This window comes from Rhea americana, unplaced genomic scaffold (genome assembly GCF_003343005.1).
Source record: "Rhea americana isolate MKP2758 unplaced genomic scaffold, rheAme1 scaffold_14, whole genome shotgun sequence".
NCBI lineage: Eukaryota > Metazoa > Chordata > Aves > Rheiformes > Rheidae > Rhea > Rhea americana.
In genome coordinates, this window is record NW_028185483.1 from 991 (window position 1) to 21,906 (window position 20,916).

The following is a 20,916-nucleotide window of genomic DNA, read 5'->3' on the forward strand; positions in this document are numbered from 1 at the left end:
CTGGAGCCTAAGTAAAGAACCGGGATGTCAGCTTAACATCCAGACAGTCAGCTGTAGGGATACTGCCTTCCTAGCCAGAGCAGCAGACTACACTGACCAAGTCTGCTCGCTCCTGTGCAGGCAGATTCCCTCACCAGCTGGATGGGTGCTTGGTCAAATCCATGGTGCTGCTCTGGAGGCGGTTGTGTTTGTTCATATCTCCTTCTCCCACCAGTGCACAGCACAGAAGATGACATGCTGCACTCTCTTCTTTGCTTCCCATGTTTCATCTCTCTCCCTTTACTCAGCTCCAAATCCCTTTTCCGAGTCACCCTCACAAACCACCGTGGCTCCTGTGCTGTCCTTGGCCATTTCATCCATCACATTCCTCCCTCCATTCCTCTGCCTCCTCCTGCAAGGAGCTGCCTTCCAGGCGGGAAGGGGATTTCACAGGCCAGGCTCTCCCTTCGGCACAGGACTGCACGCACCTTCTTCCATGCGGGCGCTAGTGTGGATTGTCAGATTCCCCCGTGGCCGACCTGCTGGGAAACACACGGGTTTATTTGCTGCCACCATGCTACAGCAGCAAGCTCTCTCTTCAGCACCCATCTGATTTCTCTTCCTTTTAACCATCTGGAAGGAGCTTGCTATATCTTGAGTTGCAGGAGGAAAATAAGCATAGCCCTGACCTGCCTAACCACCTGGAAGGCTCCCGCTTCCCACCATGAGGAACAGCTGCTCATCAGCTTTCCTCAAGCTACCACAGGGGCATAGGTATGTTCCACAGTTGCCCTTCAAGCTCCTGCCTGCCCCGATTCCTTCGCAAGGAGGAAGGTACCATTTCATAGCCATCACCCATCTTTTCTTCACATACTTCTAACTCTGCTGCCTAGCCCCTCTGCAGCCATTTCATCACCTTGAGCACTCACAGCAGCCACAGGATATGCTAGCTTATCGAACGGCTTCTCTGAAGACGTTCGGGGCTCAGCCATATCCTATCTATCATCTGCAGCGTGGCCAGCTTTGAAACCCTCCGCTCGTTTCCTCTCCCCTCATCTTTGATCTGCCTGGAGTCCTGAAGCTTTTGCAAGCCCTGAGCTGCAGGCCGAGTCCCACCGCCGGGCAGACCGCTGATGCTGGGAAACTGGATTTGGGCCGTGCCTTCGGCCCCAGAGCCGGCACGGGCTGGAGCGGAGAGCTGTTTTGCGCTGCTAAGTATGCTGGCACGCTTTGCTGCCTTCTGCTTGCACACGGAGGGTGCCGCTGGCATCGCAGAGCCACCTCGTCAGGGGAGGAGCAGTAAACCTCTGCCCAGAGTCCTGCGGATGCGAGACTCAAAGAAGGGCTCTGCACAGCAGCTGTGAGCATCAACCGATCACTAAGGCAACACTTGCATGCCCCATCCCCTCCCCCATAACTAACAGACATAACAGACAAATCAAGAATAACTTGATTTACTTCACAACAAATGTATTATTTCTTTTGTAGTTCATTCCTCTTGGCTGCAACAGCTGCATGTTTACTAGATCCTTCACCGCATTACAGTGCTAAATAACTTGTTCTAAATTAAATTTAAGAAGTTACAAAATTCTTTCCAAAATTCAATGATGTATTCTCAGAATCGTCCCTTCAGAGAATTCTCTCCCATGTGTACATTACATGAAAATACCCTCCACAGGATGTAGCCTTTTAAAGGCTGATTTTAATCAGGCCATAGGTTTTTACCCCTCACACAGGCAATGCTCATGTGAAACACCTAGTAGCTGGTACCACAGAGGCTCAGTACCTACTTCCTATGTTTTACGGGTTTCACAGGGTGGCAGGATGCCTACCTTGAGCAGGAACCATCTAAAGCAGCCCCTAGGCAGCTTCAGCCCTTGTAAAGCAGAAAGGCAGGCCTGATAAAGGGAAAATGCATGCAAAACATCTGCAAGCTTTAAGCCCGCTATTCCAAGACAGAATAAGAGATCAGTTTACTACATACACCCCAAAAAAGGGCAGAGAGCAGCACACCTCTCATTCACACCCTTGCTTTGGATTTTGAGCACGCTTAACAAGCTGCAGGAACTCAGGCTCAGATCCCTTCTCCTCAGCTTGGAGGAGGTCCCCAAGGCATCCCACAGACTCCAACAGCCCTGGCCTGACTCAGGCATCAGGACTATGCCCTTACAGCCCTCCATAGATCTACTCCCACAACTCCCAAGCCATCACAAGTATCAGAATTTTTGCTCATTGACTGTGCTGGGCTTTTAGTCGCCGAAATTCTTGCCTGGCTCAAAATTGAGCTCATTTTACCTAACTGGTAGAGACTGGCTTCTGGAACTAATGCTCACATGGCCAGAAGATACCTTGGCTAAATTGCTGACTGTAGTACAGGAATGCCTTCCGTGAGGGCAACTGCCTCACCGCTCAGGGCTCCTCTGTTTAACAGAGAGCACCTGCTATGCGCTCCTGCAAGCGCACCCTGGAATATTTACAGGGACATTAACACAGTTCAGAGTTTGATGCATCCCAGCTGACTGATAATGCCATCTTTGTAAAGTCAAGTTCACATTTATAACAGAGTAAAGTTTCATTTTCATAATGAGCCCTGCATCTATTCAGAGATCGGAGGAAAGTCTTACCGTATCTTGTCCCGTTTCAGGTCTCGGAACACCGTACAGCATCTGCACATCATGACAACAAATGTGTCTAGCAACTGCAATTCCACAAGCTTTGAGCTCTACTACCACATTCGTCTCCTTGAATTTACTCTTCTTATCCTTATTTTCTTTTTCGGAGCAATATTTAACGCCCTCGCCCTGTGGGTTTTCTTCTACAAGCTGAAGAAGTGGACAGAAACCAGGGTGTACGTAGTCAATTTAGTCGTTGCAGATTGCTCTGTGATCTGCACCTTGCCATTCACAGCCTATTTACTCTGGAATAAGTCAGTTCGAAACGAACTCTGCCAGTTTATAGAGGCAATGTACATTATCAACATGGTAGTGAGCATCTACATAGCTTTGTTCATCTCTCTCGATCGATACCTTGCTATAAAGCACCCCTTGAAAGCCAAGGCCTTTAGGTCTCCACTGAAGGCCGCGCTTCTCTGTGGACTTCTTTGGGTCTTCGTGATAATCAGCACAACCTTACAACTTCAGCAGAGACAGGCCGCTTTCTGCTTTCAGAAGGATACAGCAACACCAGCTGTTCTGACCCTGCTTTCACTTTTCTTTGTTTTTACTCTCCCATTAGCAACCTTGAGCCTCTGTTCCGTAGAAGTCATCAGGACCTTGAAGAGAAGGCTGAGCACAAATTCACTGGAAGAAAAGTTAATCCACAAAGCTATTTACATTATTTATACAAATATGACTGTGTTTATAATATGTTTTCTCCCAGCCTACCTTGCCCTACTTACCAGGTTCATAATGGAAAGCATTGGAGTTACCTGTTCCACGATCCAGGTTATGAGGAACTTGTCTTCTGTGACACGGTGCATCGCTACATCGAACTGCTGCCTGGATAGCGTTTGCTATTATTTTGTGACCAAGGAATTCCAAGAGACTCTTTCTCCGTCCAAACACAGCATTAACAAAACAAATCAAAGCCGTACTGCTCTGATACGGACTTGCTGAAGAAAGATAAGAAGAAAACCCACCTGCTGTGCAATGTCAAGACAAGATACAGTTTCAGTGCCACTGAGCAACTATTGCTCTCTCCCTCCAGGGGGATCTTGGTTGGGTTTATCATTACTAACTGTAGTTCTATATTCTATATTTGTACTAAATGAGCGAGCTGTTGCACACAGATGTGTAAAAGCAGGCACGTAATCTCTGTTTGTTAACATGTCTCCTTTCCCTCCACATACGTTTTTTTTCTCTCCTACAGACACGAGTCACCTGTCTTCCTATCTCCCTATTCTATTTCATTCTGTAACCGGTCAACTGACCCTTATTGCCAAGACATATATGAGAACATACCATGTTTTACCTTAGTGCTTTTTTCAGGTTGTTTGCATTATTTAACTAGGTCAGCTTCCTTTTATCTTCTTCCTTAGGGCTGAGGGAGGCAGCGGGGAGGGTTTTCACATTACTCAGTACACAGGCCTACAAAACAGCCGAGACTCTTCTAGTTGCTCTTGCCCTTCAGGTCAGCTGGAGAGACAGCTGTGCAACACCTCTGAGATGAAAGCGAGGCTTCTTCAGGGCCGTGAAGGAACAGACTCGAGGAGACTTTTTTAGAGCCTTCGTTAAATAGGGGCTCCTTAGAAGGCAGAATATGAAGATGTTGAGCTACCTTTCCTGTAAGAAACCTCAGTGATAGGAAACAGAAAAGAATAGGTCGTTACTTAACATATTTTCTTTACTTTGGAGCACAGTGAGCAACGATACCTTACCATCAGGAGAGGAAGCATCCGAGAGGCCCGGTTCCTATCTGGAAGATAGGATCCAACAGAAAATACTTGTTTCGAGTAATAGGAGTCTGTAAGAATGAAACAATATTTTCAATTATTGTGCAAAAGAAAACTTTGTTCAGGTGTACCTGAGTATTGCCCTAGTCTTTAATACACTGTTGGAGACAAGCTCTGTTCCTGTTGATGAACAGGCTTCTTCACCAGCATTTCCAGTAACGAGGTAGCCCATGCCCCGCTCTTCAGATCACCCCAAACACTGGCTCTGCCCCACAGCTGACCCCTGACAAGCTCGGGAGAGCAGAGAGCTCTCCCAGTAGAGCATCCCACCCCACGACCCTGCTGTGGAGCACCTAGCAGCCTACAGCACCATACCCCAAAAGCTCCTTGGAGCAGAAGAATTAGCTCAAGGTAAACACCTGTTTTCTGACCTCAGAAGAGTTTGGATAGACCCTGTGGATTCCCCACAGCTTTGGGGTGAAGTCTGCCAGTGCACTGATTCTGTGACAGCTCAGATGCCTATGCAGAGAGGGGAAAGCAGAGCCTTCTTCACTCAGAGATCCATTCAGTCACACATTACCATAACAACCCCAAGAACCAACAAGGTTTCAAATCAGTACAGAGAAAGTCAGCCTAGGTCTGAAACAGCACCCAAAAATCAGCATTTACAACACTTGCTGAAGCAGCTTGTGGCTTACTTATCTGGGTCTTGCATTTGGAGGCCAAGGGTGCCAACAGCAGAGCTCAGAGAGGTCCGAGGCCAGAATTCCCTTGTGCGGCCGCTGCCCTCTCTTGTGAGGGACGCTACGCAGGAGAAGGCTCTCAGCAGTTCAGCTGAGACTCTGATTAAGTCTCAGAAGCAGCAGCAGCTGCTCCAGGGCCTTAATCTCCCCTCATCAGTTGTTTACGTCCTCGTCTTGAGGCAGAGCCCTGCAGGACATAGACCAAGAAACACTCTCTTTGGAGGCTGCCTCATCTGCCAACCCTGTGCACGAGCAGGCCGCGTTGCCCACCACAGGGGTCTCTCTTCTCAGCAGATCCAGAAGCACCGTATTTCCCACCAGCTTACCTGACAGGCAAAGCACACACCAAACACAGCCCTCCAGCTCCTTGTCTCTGGGTCACCAGACCTCAGGCTAGGGCCCGCCTTCACCTGGCAGCCCCAGGCAAGGCACCCAATGTCACACACTCACTAGTGACATTGACCCAACCTGGCACCTTACCTACCACCTCACACCAACAGCCCCCTTGCAGAGCTGACCGTTCCTCCCAGCCCTTCTCCTGCTCTGCTGAGCTCCTCAATGCTCCCACCCTTCCCCCATCTCACCTTCTTATAGCAGCTGCACCTGAAAGCTGCTTACTTCCACCTGTAGAGACTGAGCGTGGCCTTCGTTAACCCTTTCTGGACTCAGCTAGCTGGGGCATTGCTGTTCCCTGGGTTTATTCTGTGGCACAAGGCTGGGTCCCCAATTTCCCCTCCCCAGTGGCAGCTCAGGGTCGGGGGTATCTATTTATTTCCACAGCCTGTCCACATTAATGCACCAAACCGGTTCAAAGGTGAAATGCATTTGTTTCGTGAGCCAGCAGCCTACAAAAGCTGCTTCTCTCCATGTTATTCAAACTCTGTTCTTTAGGCCTTGCCTAGGGCTGTGCTATTTTTCCCTCTAAATATTGAAAAATCTACCAAGTTACCTCCAAGCTCTTCCCAGGTGATAGGACCATTCGTGGAGTTCCAGGAGAACTGGAATGATGAACATGGTATGAAGAGGTCAGATTATTCCCAGAGCCTTCCCTGCCCTCTTGTACATTTGCGACCTACCTCTACCATCACGGAGCTGACCGTCTGAGGCTAAACCTGCAGCCGTCGCCTTTGGAGCCACAAGCTCAGAAGACGTTACCTATCTGGAAAGATCCTAAGGGAGTCAGGGACGCATTCTTCAACTTTGCATTCCCGTAAGGGCTCTTTGGGTGCCCCAAAAGGCCGTGTGCACTTGCTGGCTCCATGTGGAGCAACAATAAATGCTCCTTACAGAAGCTCAGCTGCGTCTGCCACTGCTCACGCTGCTGATCACGGAAGGTCTGGAAATGCTGAGGGAGGACGGGGCTCAAAAAGAGTACAATGAGGGTGGGCAGGAAGGTGACTGTGTGGGTTCTTGCCCTAGAAATTCAACCTGACAGCTCAAATCTCCCAATATTGGCTGGAACTTCACCACCTGCTGACCGTTACCTACTCCTCTGGAGGAGGGCTGGGTCTCTGGGAGGGAGGCCGACCCGGCTTGCAAATCACACAGAGAGTCATGGAGCCCCTAATCTGACCATCTCGTGGCCTTAGAATAACCAGCACGAAAGCTGCAGGGCTGATGGCCGGAGTGTGGGCCAACCTTCCTGTCCTCTGGCCACATTACGGTTCAACAGTGTGAAATCGTGGAGGTTGCCGGGTGCTTCGTCGAGCCCGTCTTCTCCCAGGCCACAGCCCTCAGGAGGCGGCCCGTGCTCGCTGTGGCCGTGCCAGCCCGGAGGAACGTCCCCAGCCGTGCTCCACGGCAGCTCGCGGCCACGGATACTCCTGTCCTCGCCAGCTGTCTGGAGGGAACCGCGCTGCGTGTCCTGAGCGCCCGCTCTCCTACCGCCGGCCTTCAAAACACGGAGCCCGCGCCAGGCCAGCCGCTCTTACGCGCCGGCTCAGGCGCTCTGCGTTTTGGGGAAAGATTCTCCTGATGAATCCCCGGTGCCCTTACAGGCAGAAGGGAAGCGGGCTACGCGCCTGCGGGTGGCTAACGACAACGGGAACTACTCGGGGCTACCGCCTCCGCTCTGTCCTTTGCTGTGCCTCAGCCAAACGGCTTTTAGCGAATCGGACCCCCGAGGGCAGGGTGCCGGCTGGGTCGAGCTCGCCCCGAACCCGTCTCTGCACGTCCTCCGTGCGGAGCGGTACCAGCCTCCTTAAGTTAGCTGGCAGCGAACGGGCTGCAGCCGCTGCACGCGGGAGCCTTCGGCGGCGCGGACGCGACCCCGCGCGCCTGCCCGGGACGGCTGGCGGGCCCGCGCCGCCTCCGCGCCCGCGTGCTCGCGGGAGGATCTTTCACTGCCACAACGGCAATTCGCAACCGTTGCGGGGTTTCTTTTAGAAATGGTTTGTTTTCCCACAACGGAAAATATAAATTTTTAATTCTGTGGTCGTGTGAGGCAGAGGGAAGTGCAGGCGGGGTGGGAAAATTTGTGGCAAAGCATTGATCTACTGTAAGCGCAACAACAGAGGGCACCAGAGATTCGTCAGGCCCGAAAAGGAGCCAATAAATGAAGCACTTTTGGGGAACAGCAGTTCATTGCTCTATCTCAGCGCTACCAGAGCTGCCAGCGACACGCTCAGCTGGCAGCCGCGCGCCGCGGCCCCGGCTCCCGCAGGCCTTCCCTCGGACCCTCCAGCCAGCCCCGCGGCTTCTCCAGCGGATCGCATCCCTCGCGCAGCAGCTGGCCAGAAGCAGGTAACTTTCATTTCTTTCCACGCTTGCGCACGGCAGCGTGCTCTGCTCACGCCCTCCGTGTGCGTTTGCTCCCTTGTTAGCTGCAGTCTGTCTAACCTGCAGCATGAGCCAAGTCTCCGCCGCACACGGCCGCTCCGCTTGCCTGCCGCGCTCTCAAGCCGTGCCCCGCTGCTTTGCGAGTGCACCAGTCCCTGGAGGCATTTCCTTCCTCCTCCCTCGGTTATGCACCCCTGCCCCTGCTCCCGGGCTCGCTGTTGGCCGGCGCCTCAGCGCTCGCGGCCTCCTCTGCGCGTGCGGTGTTTCCGAAGGGCGACCGCTGAGGTCCGCGCGACCTGAGCGCCGAGATGCCCAGCATCACCCGCGGGGCTCGGCTGCTGCTCTCCGACGGGCGCAGCGAGAGCGACACGAACGTAGAGGCTCGCCTTTGCGCTGAGCACCGCCAGCGGCACGCCGGCAGAGGAAGGCTGCGGTTTACATGACACTACACTAAAGCTAAGGACCTGTAAGGCTAAAAGCTCCGAAGTCAGGGCACTGACTTCCTATTAGTTCCTCTAAATTCCACTGTAAACATTACCTTATCCCTGCATGCCAAGAGATCTGACGCCAGGGCAAGTGCTGAGCTTTTCTCCACAGCTGCTGGATCCGGCTCCCTATCTCAGGCACTAAAAAACACATCACCCCATTCACGCAGTTAGACAGTTTTTCTGCAGTTTAGATATGGATGCTTAGAAGCCATGACTTATAAGGTAATGTATTTATAAGGGGTTGTAGGAATCCGGGAGTTTTCTTTCCTTGCCTTACTGTAAACACTTCCTAATGAGCTGCAAACAGTGTGATTCATCTCAGCCTCACTGCTGTAGGCTAATGCCCTCAGATATTTAAAGACATACCAGGAGGCCATCTAAGCTTTTTTTTGCTCTGGCAACATTTTGGCTTCCCGTATTTGCAGGTGGAGACCGAGTATCTGTTTTCACTTTCCCTTCCAAGGCTCCACGCTCCTGCTGAGTGAGCTTGGCTGCCCCGAGCGAGCCCCCGGCTGCAGGCACCCGCGCTCCACCGCCACGCCAGCCCTGGGCCAACCTGTCCTCGTGCGGCGCGCATCTGCTAGCTCGCTTTCCTGAGCCCCCACGGAAGCACTTCCACGGCCCTCCTGTGAGTAAGACCATCCGACTTACTTGGTGAGCGGACAGTAGAGAGGCCTGTGTGTGGCCAGGACAAGCTGTTCCCGGCCTCTGTTAATCCCCCCCTCGCTGTTGGGCAGGCTGCAGCAACAGCATTAGGTTGGGGGCTGTTTCGCTGGTGCTGCTGGGGCTGTGCGCTCTGCCTGTGCCAAGGAAGGTGCAGATGCCCTGCCTCTCACCGGCCCCAGCTTCGCAGAGCTGTACAGAAGAAACTCAGCAAAGCGCCAAGGGGCAGCTTTGGTGGCATGGCAAATGTCTCTGGGGGGCAAAGTAGGGGAGAAATGCAGGCTGCCTGAGGACAAAAATGAGGTGTGAACTCCTTGGGCTGACGCCAGAATGAGAGAACTAGTGGATCTATGATTACCTCAGTAGTGGCAAAGGTAAGGAACAACAGAATAATCATCCTCCTTTCTAGCCTCTTTCCTATAATCAAGGTTTTGCAAACAGGGGCCACGTTAAAGGAAAGCTAGGCCCATGATCTGAGACAAGCTATTACCCAGGTAACATCTGCATGAGGAGTTCACTCTCCAGCCCCTCGGTGTTTGCGATTAGCTGCTCACGATGCGATTGCACTGCTTAGGCGGGTGAGCGATGGACTCGGACGGCAAAGAAGGTTTGCCAGGGCTCCTACCTTGTTACGGAAAAGACGGAGTTGGTCACAAACCTGCTGCCTGAGGCAGAGCAGTAGCTGATGCAAAGGTCTGGGCATGAGGCCACAAACTAGAAAAGGTTATGGAGGAGGATGCAGGTGTCTCTTGACAGTTTGGGGCATCTAGGGTTAAAAACAACAGCAGCAACAACAACAAAAACTAGCACACAGCAGGTAAGAGGTCTAAGGGAGATGGGGGGGGTGCTCCAGAAGGACTCGGTGCTGCACAAAGTGCCTGCTCGTTCCATCTTACACCTCTGTGTCCTCCTCTTGCAGTGACAGCCCAGCATGGTGAACTGCTCGCAAAGCAATGACACAGTGCAGGATGGCGTCCTGCTTTTTCAGCTGATTATCTATGTCCCAGTTCTTGCATTTGGGGTCCTGCTGAACACGATTGCCTTCTGGGTCTTCTGCTGCAAACTGAAGAGGTGGTCCGAGACCAGAGTGTACATGATCAACCTGATGGTCGCCGACTGTTCCCTGCTCTTTGCTCTGCCTTTCCTGATATATTTTCACCAACAAGAGCACCCCACAGGCAAGCTTTGCTTCACCATACAGTGTATATATTTTACAAACATGCCTATGAGCATCCTCATCATCACGATGATTGCAATTGATCGATACATTGCAATAAAGTTCCCCCTAAAAGCAAAAACTCTCAGATCCCCGCTGAAATCAGCTTCCATCTGTGGACTTCTATGGATAACGCTCGTAACATATGCCTACTTCCATCCAGAATTTGAAGAAGGAAAGGAACAATTCTGCTTTCAGAAAAGAACTGTTCAGCCTAAATATTCCACATTGCTCTCCATTTTATTTGGGTATTTTATTCCCTTGGGGATTGTGGTTTTTTGTTCCGTGCAAGTCATTAAATGTCTCAAACAGAAGATGTCCACGAGCCCGCATGAGACAAAACTAATCCAGAAAGCGCTCCACGTTGTTTCTGTGAATCTGTGTGTGTTCGTTATATGCTTTTCACCTTTCTACATTGTACTGCTCTTGCGGTTTGCAGTGGATGTTACTGGAGCCTGTTCTCTGATCCCAAATATTAGAGTCTCTATACAGATCTTTGCATGCTTAGCAAATGCTAACTGCTGTTTGGATGCTTTCTGCTATTACTTTGCAGCCAAGGAATTTCAGGAAACTTCCTCTCTGCTCCCCCCTTGTGTTTTTATGAGGTTTAGGACGAATCAAAGCCAAGAGTCACAGCAACCCACAGACCAAGTCATGACCTAAGAAAGCTATAGTGCACCACCGATGTCAATTCCACCCCATTCTTAGGAGCTACTGTGTTGCTGAAGTTTCGAGGCAGGGGGACCACCTATAATATCTGTAATCTTTGTGGTATAGGCATAACCGCAAAAAAGGATCGATCCCCTCAAAGGCGGCTGATGCTGACTTGACTTTTGTTCTTCTGACCTCAGTGACTTGAATATAGCTCAGACTATTGTCTCAAACAGTTGTATCTCTGATCAGATTCAAGTGTTTCCTCTTCAAGAGAGAGATTCACCTGGTCTACAGAGTAGATAAGGTTGTTGTTTTGGTCATGCACTCATTTATATTTTGGTCATATACTCATTTATATGCATGCAACTAAACAAGAGGGACTGAGCTCCCTTTCAGCAATGCACAAATCTACTTCTAGTACTTTAATATATATGGTCATTAAAAAGGAAAAAAAAGCCACTGTGCGCTACATAAACTGCAGGAGTCAGAAAATGGCATGAGAATATTATCCATTCCAGCCATATAACATTTGTATTAGCCTGGGGCAATACTCTGACATTTGTAAGATTAAAATAATTGTGAGTACAAATAAAGACATGACTGCATGGAAAAAACTAAGTTATACCCAGTGTTATTGACCATGCAACATTTAGTAGTACTACATAGCATTGTACATAGCAAGAAAACGACTGCGATGATCTGCTCTCGCTCAGCTGGTCACTGTCAACCCTGGTGACAAGACTGTTGCTGCTTTTGAATGCGGTCAAATCTCGTGTCCTGTCCGGTGAGAAGCGGTTGTTTCTGTGTGGGTCGTCACAGCGTCCCTGCTGTTAGAGGAAGGAAGACCAGAAGACATCAATGAGCACCACAAGCAGATACATCCCTGATCCCACCCTCACTATCTATGAATGGTGCTCGCGAGTATTTGCTGACGGGGGGAGGGTCTCTATGGCAGAGACCAGGTGGACCCGCAGCTGAGGGTTTCTTGGAGCCGTCCTGCATGACAAAGCACTGCTTTAGATTCGGGGCTTGCAGCAGTGACTTTTGGATGCCCGGGAGGACAGCAGAGGGAGCAAGGCCCCAGCTTTGACCCTGAGGTTGGTCTATCATCACGAAAGCCCACAGCAGCTTTCCACAAGCCGCCTCTATGAGCAGGGCTACCAGGCTCCTTGCCCTGGTGGGAGGCTGTGTCCCACACCGGGCTCGCTGCCCAGCCAAGCACCCTGGGCTCAAGGTAGTGGCAAGGACCTTGTCACAGAGCTCATTTTGACGCATTTAACTCTTTTCAGGCATTATATGGGAAGCCTTCATCTATCCTAGGAGGACTCCAGACCAGGCACCTATTCTAAAGCCTGTTTTTCTGAGAACCTAAATCCTTTATAATATCTGTGCTTGCTGACTCAGTGCACCAGGAATCACTTCCCTCCCTGCACGGAAGTGACACCAGAGCAGCTCCAAACAGTTAAGCCACAGCATAACACAAAGTGAGCTCCTGATGCAGTGGAAGTAAACTATACATGACCTGGTGTAAGACAAGGGTTAGCGTCTAATCTCTGAAGCTGAAGAGCAATCAGCCGCTGGTTTGTTGCTGTGAATCCCTCGTAGCATCACCTGGAGGAAGAGCTTGCCGTAAAGTAATTTCTTCTATATTTGGTGATAGCAGATTAGCAGGTAATGCTTGCATCAGTTTATGCTTTAGTTTCATCAACGGCTACGTTTCTGCAATGCCATTCTTTTCCCCTCTTAGCTAGTATTTATTAACATATACTTCAAATAGTGCATACGGAGAGACAGACATATGAACACACTTCGGCTGATATTTTTAAGCTTCTGTTAAGATACACTGAGAATAAGAGAAAAAGACAGTTATAGGATTTTGATTTGATAAAGTCAAGAGATGACGACCACACACATAATTGTTTCATATACACACCACTGTTTGCATTGATTTTTCTGGGTCTCCTATGCCATGTTTCGTTGTGGTTCCCCCGCATCCATGATGGGAACCCCCTGTAGGGTGAAGGCTATTAGAGCAAGGTGTCTGCAGCCGTCTCTGTGTTTGCGGGCCCGTGAGCATCTCCATCTGCATTGCATAAATCCTGCGGCTCATGTGCGAGATGCCAAGTGCCTGAGACAGAGAGGGGGCACAGACGGCTGCCCTTCCCAGGCCCTGAGGTGTGGTCTCCCAGGTGGGAGCCATCCTTCGCCCGCTCTGAAGGTGTGGGTGAAGGTACATCCCAGGCCCCAGCGCCCTCCACAGTGGGTCCCGCATCGCCTCGGCACCGCTCAGTGTGCTGCCCTGCACGCGGACCACCCGGGGAGGATCCCACCACCCTGGCACGCTCAGGACCTTCTCCTGTTCAGCCATCCCTGTTTTACTGCCCTCATCGCCTCTCTTGCCCTGTGAAAAGGCTGTGGGCGTTCAAAGAGAAAGTTCCCAGAAAGTGAACACAGTGCAGACTGAGTTTAAAAAGCAACACAAAGCCTTGGCCTACCCACATGGCCAGTGAAACAGACGACTGCATTTACTCAGCGTGTTACAAAACTGCATAAAACTAATCAAGACAGACCCAGATCTGAGGAGGAGGGCAAGGAACAGCTTTACTAAAATAATAAAACCCCCCAAAATAATAAGCCTCTCAGCTCCAGCTTTCCCCTATGATTTTGTTTTGAGCACTGAACTGTGAACCTTCTGCTCCCACCATCACTCTCAGCCTTGAGCCTGGACCCTTTTCCAGGCCAGGAGTCCAGCAGAAGTACCTTGTCAGCAGTACCACTATAATAAATTCACTAGAGTAAATAATGTCTCAGATTTAGAGGGAAATCCCTGGATTTCCCCCACGAGAAACCAAACCTGAATTCTTCCAAAGGCCAAGTGCAGCCAGGTTGGAAGTCAGCAGAGAAGGTCACTTACAAACCTCCTAGGAGTGACTTTTGTGCAAACACAATCACTGAGAAGGACTTCCCCGCCAGGTCGTACATGCAGGGCGCTTGGTATAGTCCCATGGCATTCACTGGAGTACAGGACTTGGTCATGAGCTGGCCCAGCAATGCCAGGAAGCAAGGACACAAATACTGGGGTCATTTTATGCAAGCTATATACCTTTAGCTATTGCGATTGGGCATGTCAGTCCTTTATTTGCAGCTGTGTCAAGCAGATGACATGCTTGATGGCATGGTATACATGAGCGATACCACAACCTCAGGTAGCACATGGGCCAAAACCAAGTCTATCATTAGCAGTCCAGCACGGAAAAAAAAATAACATGGGACAATCACTAGACTTACTCTGTGATCTAGGCTTTTTTAATATATAAAATATCCTTCTAGTGGCACATATGGGTCCTTTAAGACTACCATCAGAGGACACACACAGGACAAGTATGGTTTATTCCAGATATACAGTCAGCAAAGCTCTAAATAACAAAGTAGGAAATGGTCTTCTGGCTTTGCTCAACGATGATGAGAATACTTAGAAGTGAATCAGAAAACAGGATTTCCATCTCTAATCAGCAGGACAACATCAAGCACAAATAATGTCTCAGATTTAGATGGGATTTCCAGGTGCTACTGTTAATCTTTCCATGAAATCACCAGCTTCACCGTGCACCTGGGCAGCATAAGTGAGTCAGAGGTTATCAAATACCCTTCTCCCCCATCAGCAGCAGATCACAGATTTGAGACAATATCTCAGGATGGTTAGAGTTTTAGCCCTGCAAATCCAAGCAGGATAAAGAGAGTCAAACCAATAACAGATACAATCAGCGCCACCCCATTATTCAACTCCATGTAAATGCTGAAATCAAGCTCTCTGGAGAAAGACCATTAGATTAGCTACAGGGGCCAAAACAAAGGTCTGTAACTTGCCTCCAGTAATAACCCCCAGTGACTGCTTCTCCAGGAAAGGTGTACAAAGTGGCAGTTATGCAGTGATACTTCCTTTGAATATGCTCCTGGCATCCAGGGCCTTGTATCTCGGAAACCTCTTGAGTCAGGGAATGTTTTTTTTTTTTCTCTCTTTAACACTTATCTGTGATTTTCTTCATTTCTTACAGTTTCTTTTTTTTTCCTTTCAGTTCCTTCTGAATGCCTGTAAACCTTATTATCTACAATACGCTAGGGCAAGGAATCACTTTAGTCTAACTAGAGCCAGTGCTTAAAAGTTTGTCTTTCTACCCATTTGTTACCTGCACATGCTGAAAACCACTGTCTCGACATTGCTCAACAACGTAAGAAAGGACAATTCCCCATCACAGAGACTACTCACCACCCAAAAGAACGATTAGATCTGATCTGCTCGTGTCACTTTCCTTTTGCAGAACTCTCATCACGGTAGAAGCTTCAGGGAGCAACAGCAGCACAAAAATGGATATAACTACTCAGGCCATTAAGTAAATCATTTATGTTTCTTCTTCAGACTATTATTTAATGTTCTAGCTTTATGTGTGTTTTACTGCAAGTAGAGCAAATGGACAGACAAGGATGTACATGACCAGCTTAATCATTACAGACTGCTGTTTGCTCTTTGCTTTGCCCCTCAAAGTCTCTTTTCAGAGACAGGAAAAGATGCAAGACAAATATTGTATTGATCTGAAAAAACATCTATTACTTAAGCAAATTTGCAAGTATCTGTGTTGTCACCCTCATGGCTGTTAACAAATACTTTGCAATTAACTAGCTTCTGAGAGCAAAAGGCTTACCGTCCCCATTAGCCTCTACTCTTGTTTGTACTGTGGTGTCAATCTTCATAACAAGTATCACTTACGCATTTAGGCAAATGGTGTTCAGTAGGAAAAAAGACTTCTCTTTCTGAAAACAGTTCAAAGGGCCACCAAAAACACTTCTGGTCTTGGGATCCCCTTCTGAAATATTTTATCTCATTCATTATAATGAGTGCTTGCGCCACGTAGATTATTGTGAAGCTTGTGAAAAGGACGAAGGTGCGTTCACATGATGTACAGTTAACTCGGAAAGCTAACAACATTGTTTCCAAAACCTGGTTGTGTTTATAATGTTTTCTCCACGTTAAAGTGGGACACCTCCTTCGACTCACAAGAGACTCCAACAAGGTTGGCTGTTCTGAAATAAACATCATTAACGCTTCTGTGCATGTGGCTAACTGCTGTTGGGATGCTATTTGCTACTGTTTTGTAACTGAGGAATTTCAGAGCCCTTTCTTGTTACCAAAGTCTGTACTTTCTCCAATCAAGAAAGGATCACAGGCTAGGTACTGTATTAAAATAAACAGCTGTGCTGAAAAATCCATAGCTAACATCATTACGTATAACCAAGCCTCCTGCATACAGAGCTGTATGAAATTAATGGTTTTTGCCTGTAGCAAGTATACTGAAGTCTTCCACCATTTACGCTCTAAATTTAAAAAATCAAGTGTTCATTCTGCTTGTTGTAAAAGGGAAAGTTGGTCACTTCACAGTCTCTGCCATCACCAAGAAATATGTTTTTGACATTTGTACTAAATGCTACAAAAACCAAAAAAAGGAAACATTCTTTCAGAAGTAAAAATAAAGCTATTTCATGGTAACACTTCTTTAAGAAAACATTTACTTATTGCCATTGTACACCAGAATCCTCTATTATCCATGCTTAAAGCATACTAGAGGCTTTGAGAAGTGAGGCTTAGCTACTGTGATGAAAGATCTGCCTCACAATAGGACATTTATACTGCAAGTGGAAGTTGAGCAAGAAAATCCCTGATTATCTGAAGCACTATCATGATGATGTAGGTACTACTTGGACAAAAAGCATGATCTAGTTTCTGTGCCAACACATGATCACATTTAGGACTCAGTTCTGACACCTTTCTTCAGTCTGAACAATACGTCATCTCCCTGAGTGCTCCCAGTATCTGGGAGGGCACCTGGACCATAGTAAACTACCAGCTACCACACAGCACTGGAATAGCAATCCCTAAGGATAACCGCGTGGTCATCCACAAACCTTTCCCACTCCCCAGCCTTTAATTCTGACTAAGGGTAGCTCACACCCCCAACATGCAGAGCTGGCACTTTGTTAAACATTTTGGAAAATCCAAAGTGAACAGAAGCTTATAACTAGACACTGTACTTTTTGTGAAGATCGTAAATGCTCTTTTGCCTGAAGGAAAACACAACAGAAGCAGTGGAAAAAGTATGCCAATTGCTCTTACCTTTTGAAGGCACGGCCGCGGAAATTAGCAAAAGCCCTCTGCACCAAGTCTTGCTGGGGAAGGACTCTCAACTTCCTTTGAGGATTTTCTTCTCTTTATCACAGTGTCACATGTAGCTTTCCTTACACCAGTTTGGCCCAGTGAAATCACGCACGCTTTAACTAAATTTTAAAACCTCTTTGAAAAATGTAGGAGTCCACATTGCCCTCCATCGTGCTTCTGGGCTTCTGCCTTGCTCTCTCATTCCTAAGAGGCTACCACCACTCCTGGTAAAACATAGAAAAGCGGTCAAAATAGGAAATGAAGAGCCAGAAGCACCTAAACGGAGGCAGAGTAGAGGAAGAAGGCATCCTTGGGGTGGCTGCATTTGCAAATTCTCAACTGGCCCTGACTCTGCCTTACTACGTCCTGGTTGATCTGGCCCCAACAGCTGGCTTTGCATCCTGTCTGCACAGTTAAGGATTCCCACATTACCTAGACCCTCTTATTCATGGCCACTATTACACCTAAATTCCCACAGACATTTAAGATTTTGAGCCCTACTCGTTTAGGATCTGGTGGTTTTCCAGGATACTGCACCCATGAATCTTTCCACAAATTATTCTGAACTGGCTCCACGTAAACACCTGTATCTTCTACAGATGCATAAACCGAGATGTATAAACCTAGCTTCTCAAGCCAAAAGCCACAAATCCACTGCATTCTCTGTTAACATTTAAGCCAGGTATAATCTCCCTGTCCATTAGAAGAAAGAGGTGCTAACAATGAGCTGATCTCTACACGAGCAAATCGTTGCTGTAGTCAATATTCAGGCTTGAGGGAAAAACTACAACCAAAAGCTGAGGCTTTGTGAAAAGAGGATCAAGCTAGAAGAGAGGAAAAGGGGAAATGGTCTGAGCTGCTAGGAGTTGCTCACAGCGCAAAGTTTGTGCAAATTGGACTGAAACTGCCACGTCACAGGCTTTCCATCCTAAAAATAGGACTAACACATTCTGCTTCCAGACCCAGAGTTTTATTTTGGTCAAGATCTGTTGTTACAACATCACATCTTCCTATGAGAAAGCCAGGGGAAAGACATATAGAGCAGGGGCACTGCAGAGCCCCAAAACACCTCAGGGCAATGCAATGCCTCGTGCCTCCCTTGTGTGTGTGGGCAGGATGCCGATACCTCTCTCACCTCTCTGGAGGCCCTCAGCCATGCCAGCAGCTACCTTGCACGCACCACAGCCACCAGGCTCACGGGGTGATGCTCATTCGAAACCAGACCAAAGCAAGCAGTGCTGGCAGTCTGGCTCGGCCCCCTGCTCTGCAGCATCCAGTGCCGGTGGGATGTGGTCTCTGGGCTGCAGAGGAGACGGAGGCCTTCCCCAGGAGGGGAGGGAGGCTGGGAACCCATCCAAGCTGACATATTTCAGCTGTCCTTGGTCTGCGCCAGGATCATGGAAAAGACTTGTGGAAAGGGCTCCCTTTGGCTGAGAAAACCTTGAGCAGAGCCATCAGGTAGAGCTTACAAGGAAAGGAAAGGAGGATTGTGCAGTGCAGAAATAAGTCTTCAAGATCAAGATGTGCAAAGATCAAGTGGCCCTAAGCAAAAATCAGGCTAACACTGAAACTGTTAGCAGACATTCTTCCTTTAAATCTAAAAACTTACAAATACACACAAATCACAAGCAAAGAATTGAGACTACCCTGTAACGCTGTTAATGTATATGAGGCTGCGCAGGTATGCCCTAAGAACTAGCCAACTACTTTGTCATGGTTTTCAGAAAGGATGAGGAACTTGAGAAGCCCAGAATTTTAGAGAAACAGGCACACAAAACTTCATGCCAGGAAATAACTCTTTCAAATAAGTCAGCCAGGATGAGGATAGAGGGCGGAGACCAGCAAATGTGGTACCTTCCCTCAGAAGGGGCAGAAAGGGAACGGATCTGGCCAGTCACAACTCTGCTACACTCAGATCCAGAAACTGCAAAATTTTACAAGTCTAAAGTAAATTAAACAGATGGGAATGAGTAAAAAGGCAGAAGTAACTGGTGCTTTAGTTTACAGGACTATTTTGCCTCATAGGCTTCTTTCACTAAGAAAATTGCTTTTCCAGGAGAAGGGTGGTAGACATTGGTGTCAGCAAGGCCTCTGAATTACTGCTCTATAGGTGACATCCTTGTGAGGAGAGAGCTGTTGGGGGTGGGAGAGCAGTTACAGAGGGGACTGGCTAACGGTGCAGATTTCCAGAAGGTCCTCTGCAGCACCTCACAAGCCATAATGTACCTTGTACAGTCACTGCTACCCAGATGGTCTCAGAGGCCATAAAAAACCCTCCAGAGAGCTGCCAGGTAAGCAAGTAAGAAACAGCTAACTTTGCAACAGTGAAAGTGTCACCTGCCACAATGTTCCCAAGGCTAAAGCGTGCTGACAACTGCAACAGCAGGAGCGAATGCCAAACGAGCATCAATTGTCCACGGCAGATACGCTAAAACCTGTGACTGGTTGGAGGAAATGGGCTGCACGGAGCCACCAGAGCCTATAGAAGGTGACTTGTGAGGAGTCGGGGCACAGAAAACACAAAAAGAGGATCCTGACCTAGCAGTGTCAAGGAACTAGACAGAAACCCCAAAACCAACAACACAGCCTGGAATCCCCTACAGAGACATGTAAGTTCTCACCAAATACCACGTAGTCATAGCTTTGCCTACCGGTAGCGCACGTTGAGTCATTTTCATGCATCCTGATAAACCATGCTAACAGCTCCATGCTTTGCAACGGGGGACACTGCATTTGTCCCTCTGCTGAAATCTCGCTGGGCTGACAGGGAGAGACAGCACCCCCTGGGCTGGTGTACGGCAATCGCAGCGCCTCGTTGTTAACAGGAAGCATCAGACACTATGAGCTGAGCAACCTCCAGACTCAATTTTGACTCAGATTGTGGTTAATGTTGGTAGCGATGGCCTTGGCATAGACATTAGAAGTACACAGGGAGCAGCTAAAGACGATGGAAAGTGGAGAAGTGCTTTCTGCACAGTGGTGATTCTATCAAAATCCAGGAAGTGGATGATTTTGTAAACTTAAGCCCTAACAAGAATCGTGACATGGAAATAATGGTGGTTGGGTATCAAATATCTGAGCGTACTAAAAGATCAGTACACTCAGTACTGTAACTACCTATAAGCCAAGATGAAGCCACCAGAATGGTGAAAGCAGTCTCTGAAAAGATCTGGAGAGGTATTTAAGCTCAGTGCTGTACTGACTACATACTGGCCAGGAGGTAATCTGAAAGGCCTGGCTGCAATGCACAGACAAGACTACACACAGGTACCTTCAAAGCTGCTCTAAAATGAACTGGAAAATGGAAAGGGGACATGTGTTTGTCCAAAACAGCAGTGCAGGGTACTAGAAGTGGGATCTAAGGAGCGTGTTGGCCAACTCTTTAGAGCTCTTCTTTGGAAATGGGTTTGAATGGAAGGCCAAGGGGAGGGAAGGCATCAGCCTTTTTGAATAGAAAAAGGTAAACAAAAGGTGAAGAGCAAAGAAAAGCACAACCCAGCCCACGCTTTGAGTGGTGCTGACAGTTCTGTTACAAAAGATGGGTTTTTGCACCTAAACCTGCAGGGACATTAGCTGAGCTTCTGCACTGATGCCACTGTGCTTTGCTTTAAGGGACTCACCAGGGCAATGGGAAGTGTCCTTGTACAGGGCACTGGCAAAGCCTTCTCTGGAGCCCTGATATACCTTGCTCAAGGTCGAACTCGCACAGAGCAAGTACCTTTGAGACCTTAGGCAGGGGAGGGCAGACTGAAAAAAAGCTGTGGGAAAGTGAGATCAGATGGTGGTATAGTCTGGAA

The 20,916-nt window shown here is 48.5% G+C and overlaps 2 protein-coding genes across 2 annotated transcripts; both read left to right on the top strand.

Moving 5' to 3' along the window:
• The first annotated feature begins 703 nt into the window (after positions 1-703).
• LOC146599361 (G protein-coupled receptor 35-like) lies at positions 704-3,593 on the top strand. The gene is made up of 2 exons (XM_085298682.1): positions 704-753; positions 2,624-3,593. The coding sequence occupies exons 1-2, from the start codon at positions 704-706 to the stop codon at positions 3,591-3,593; spliced, it is 1,020 nt and encodes a 339-aa protein (XP_085154808.1).
• A 6,379-nt stretch (positions 3,594-9,972) lies between these two features.
• On the top strand, positions 9,973-10,967 carry LOC146599362 (G protein-coupled receptor 35-like). Its single transcript, XM_085298514.1, has one exon. The coding sequence runs from the start codon at positions 9,973-9,975 to the stop codon at positions 10,918-10,920; it is 948 nt and encodes a 315-aa protein (XP_085154640.1). The 3' UTR covers positions 10,921-10,967.
• The last annotated feature ends 9,949 nt before the right edge of the window (positions 10,968-20,916 follow it).

Coding starts and splice junctions, on each gene's coding strand:
- LOC146599361 (XM_085298682.1), top strand. CDS start 704: ATGAGGAACAGCTGCTCATCAGCTTTCCTCAAGCTACCACAGGGGCAT. Junction 754..2,623: donor AAGCTACCACAGGGGCATAG/GTATGTTCCACA, acceptor GTCCCGTTTCAG/GTCTCGGAACACCGTACAGC.
- LOC146599362 (XM_085298514.1), top strand. CDS start 9,973: ATGGTGAACTGCTCGCAAAGCAATGACACAGTGCAGGATGGCGTCCTG.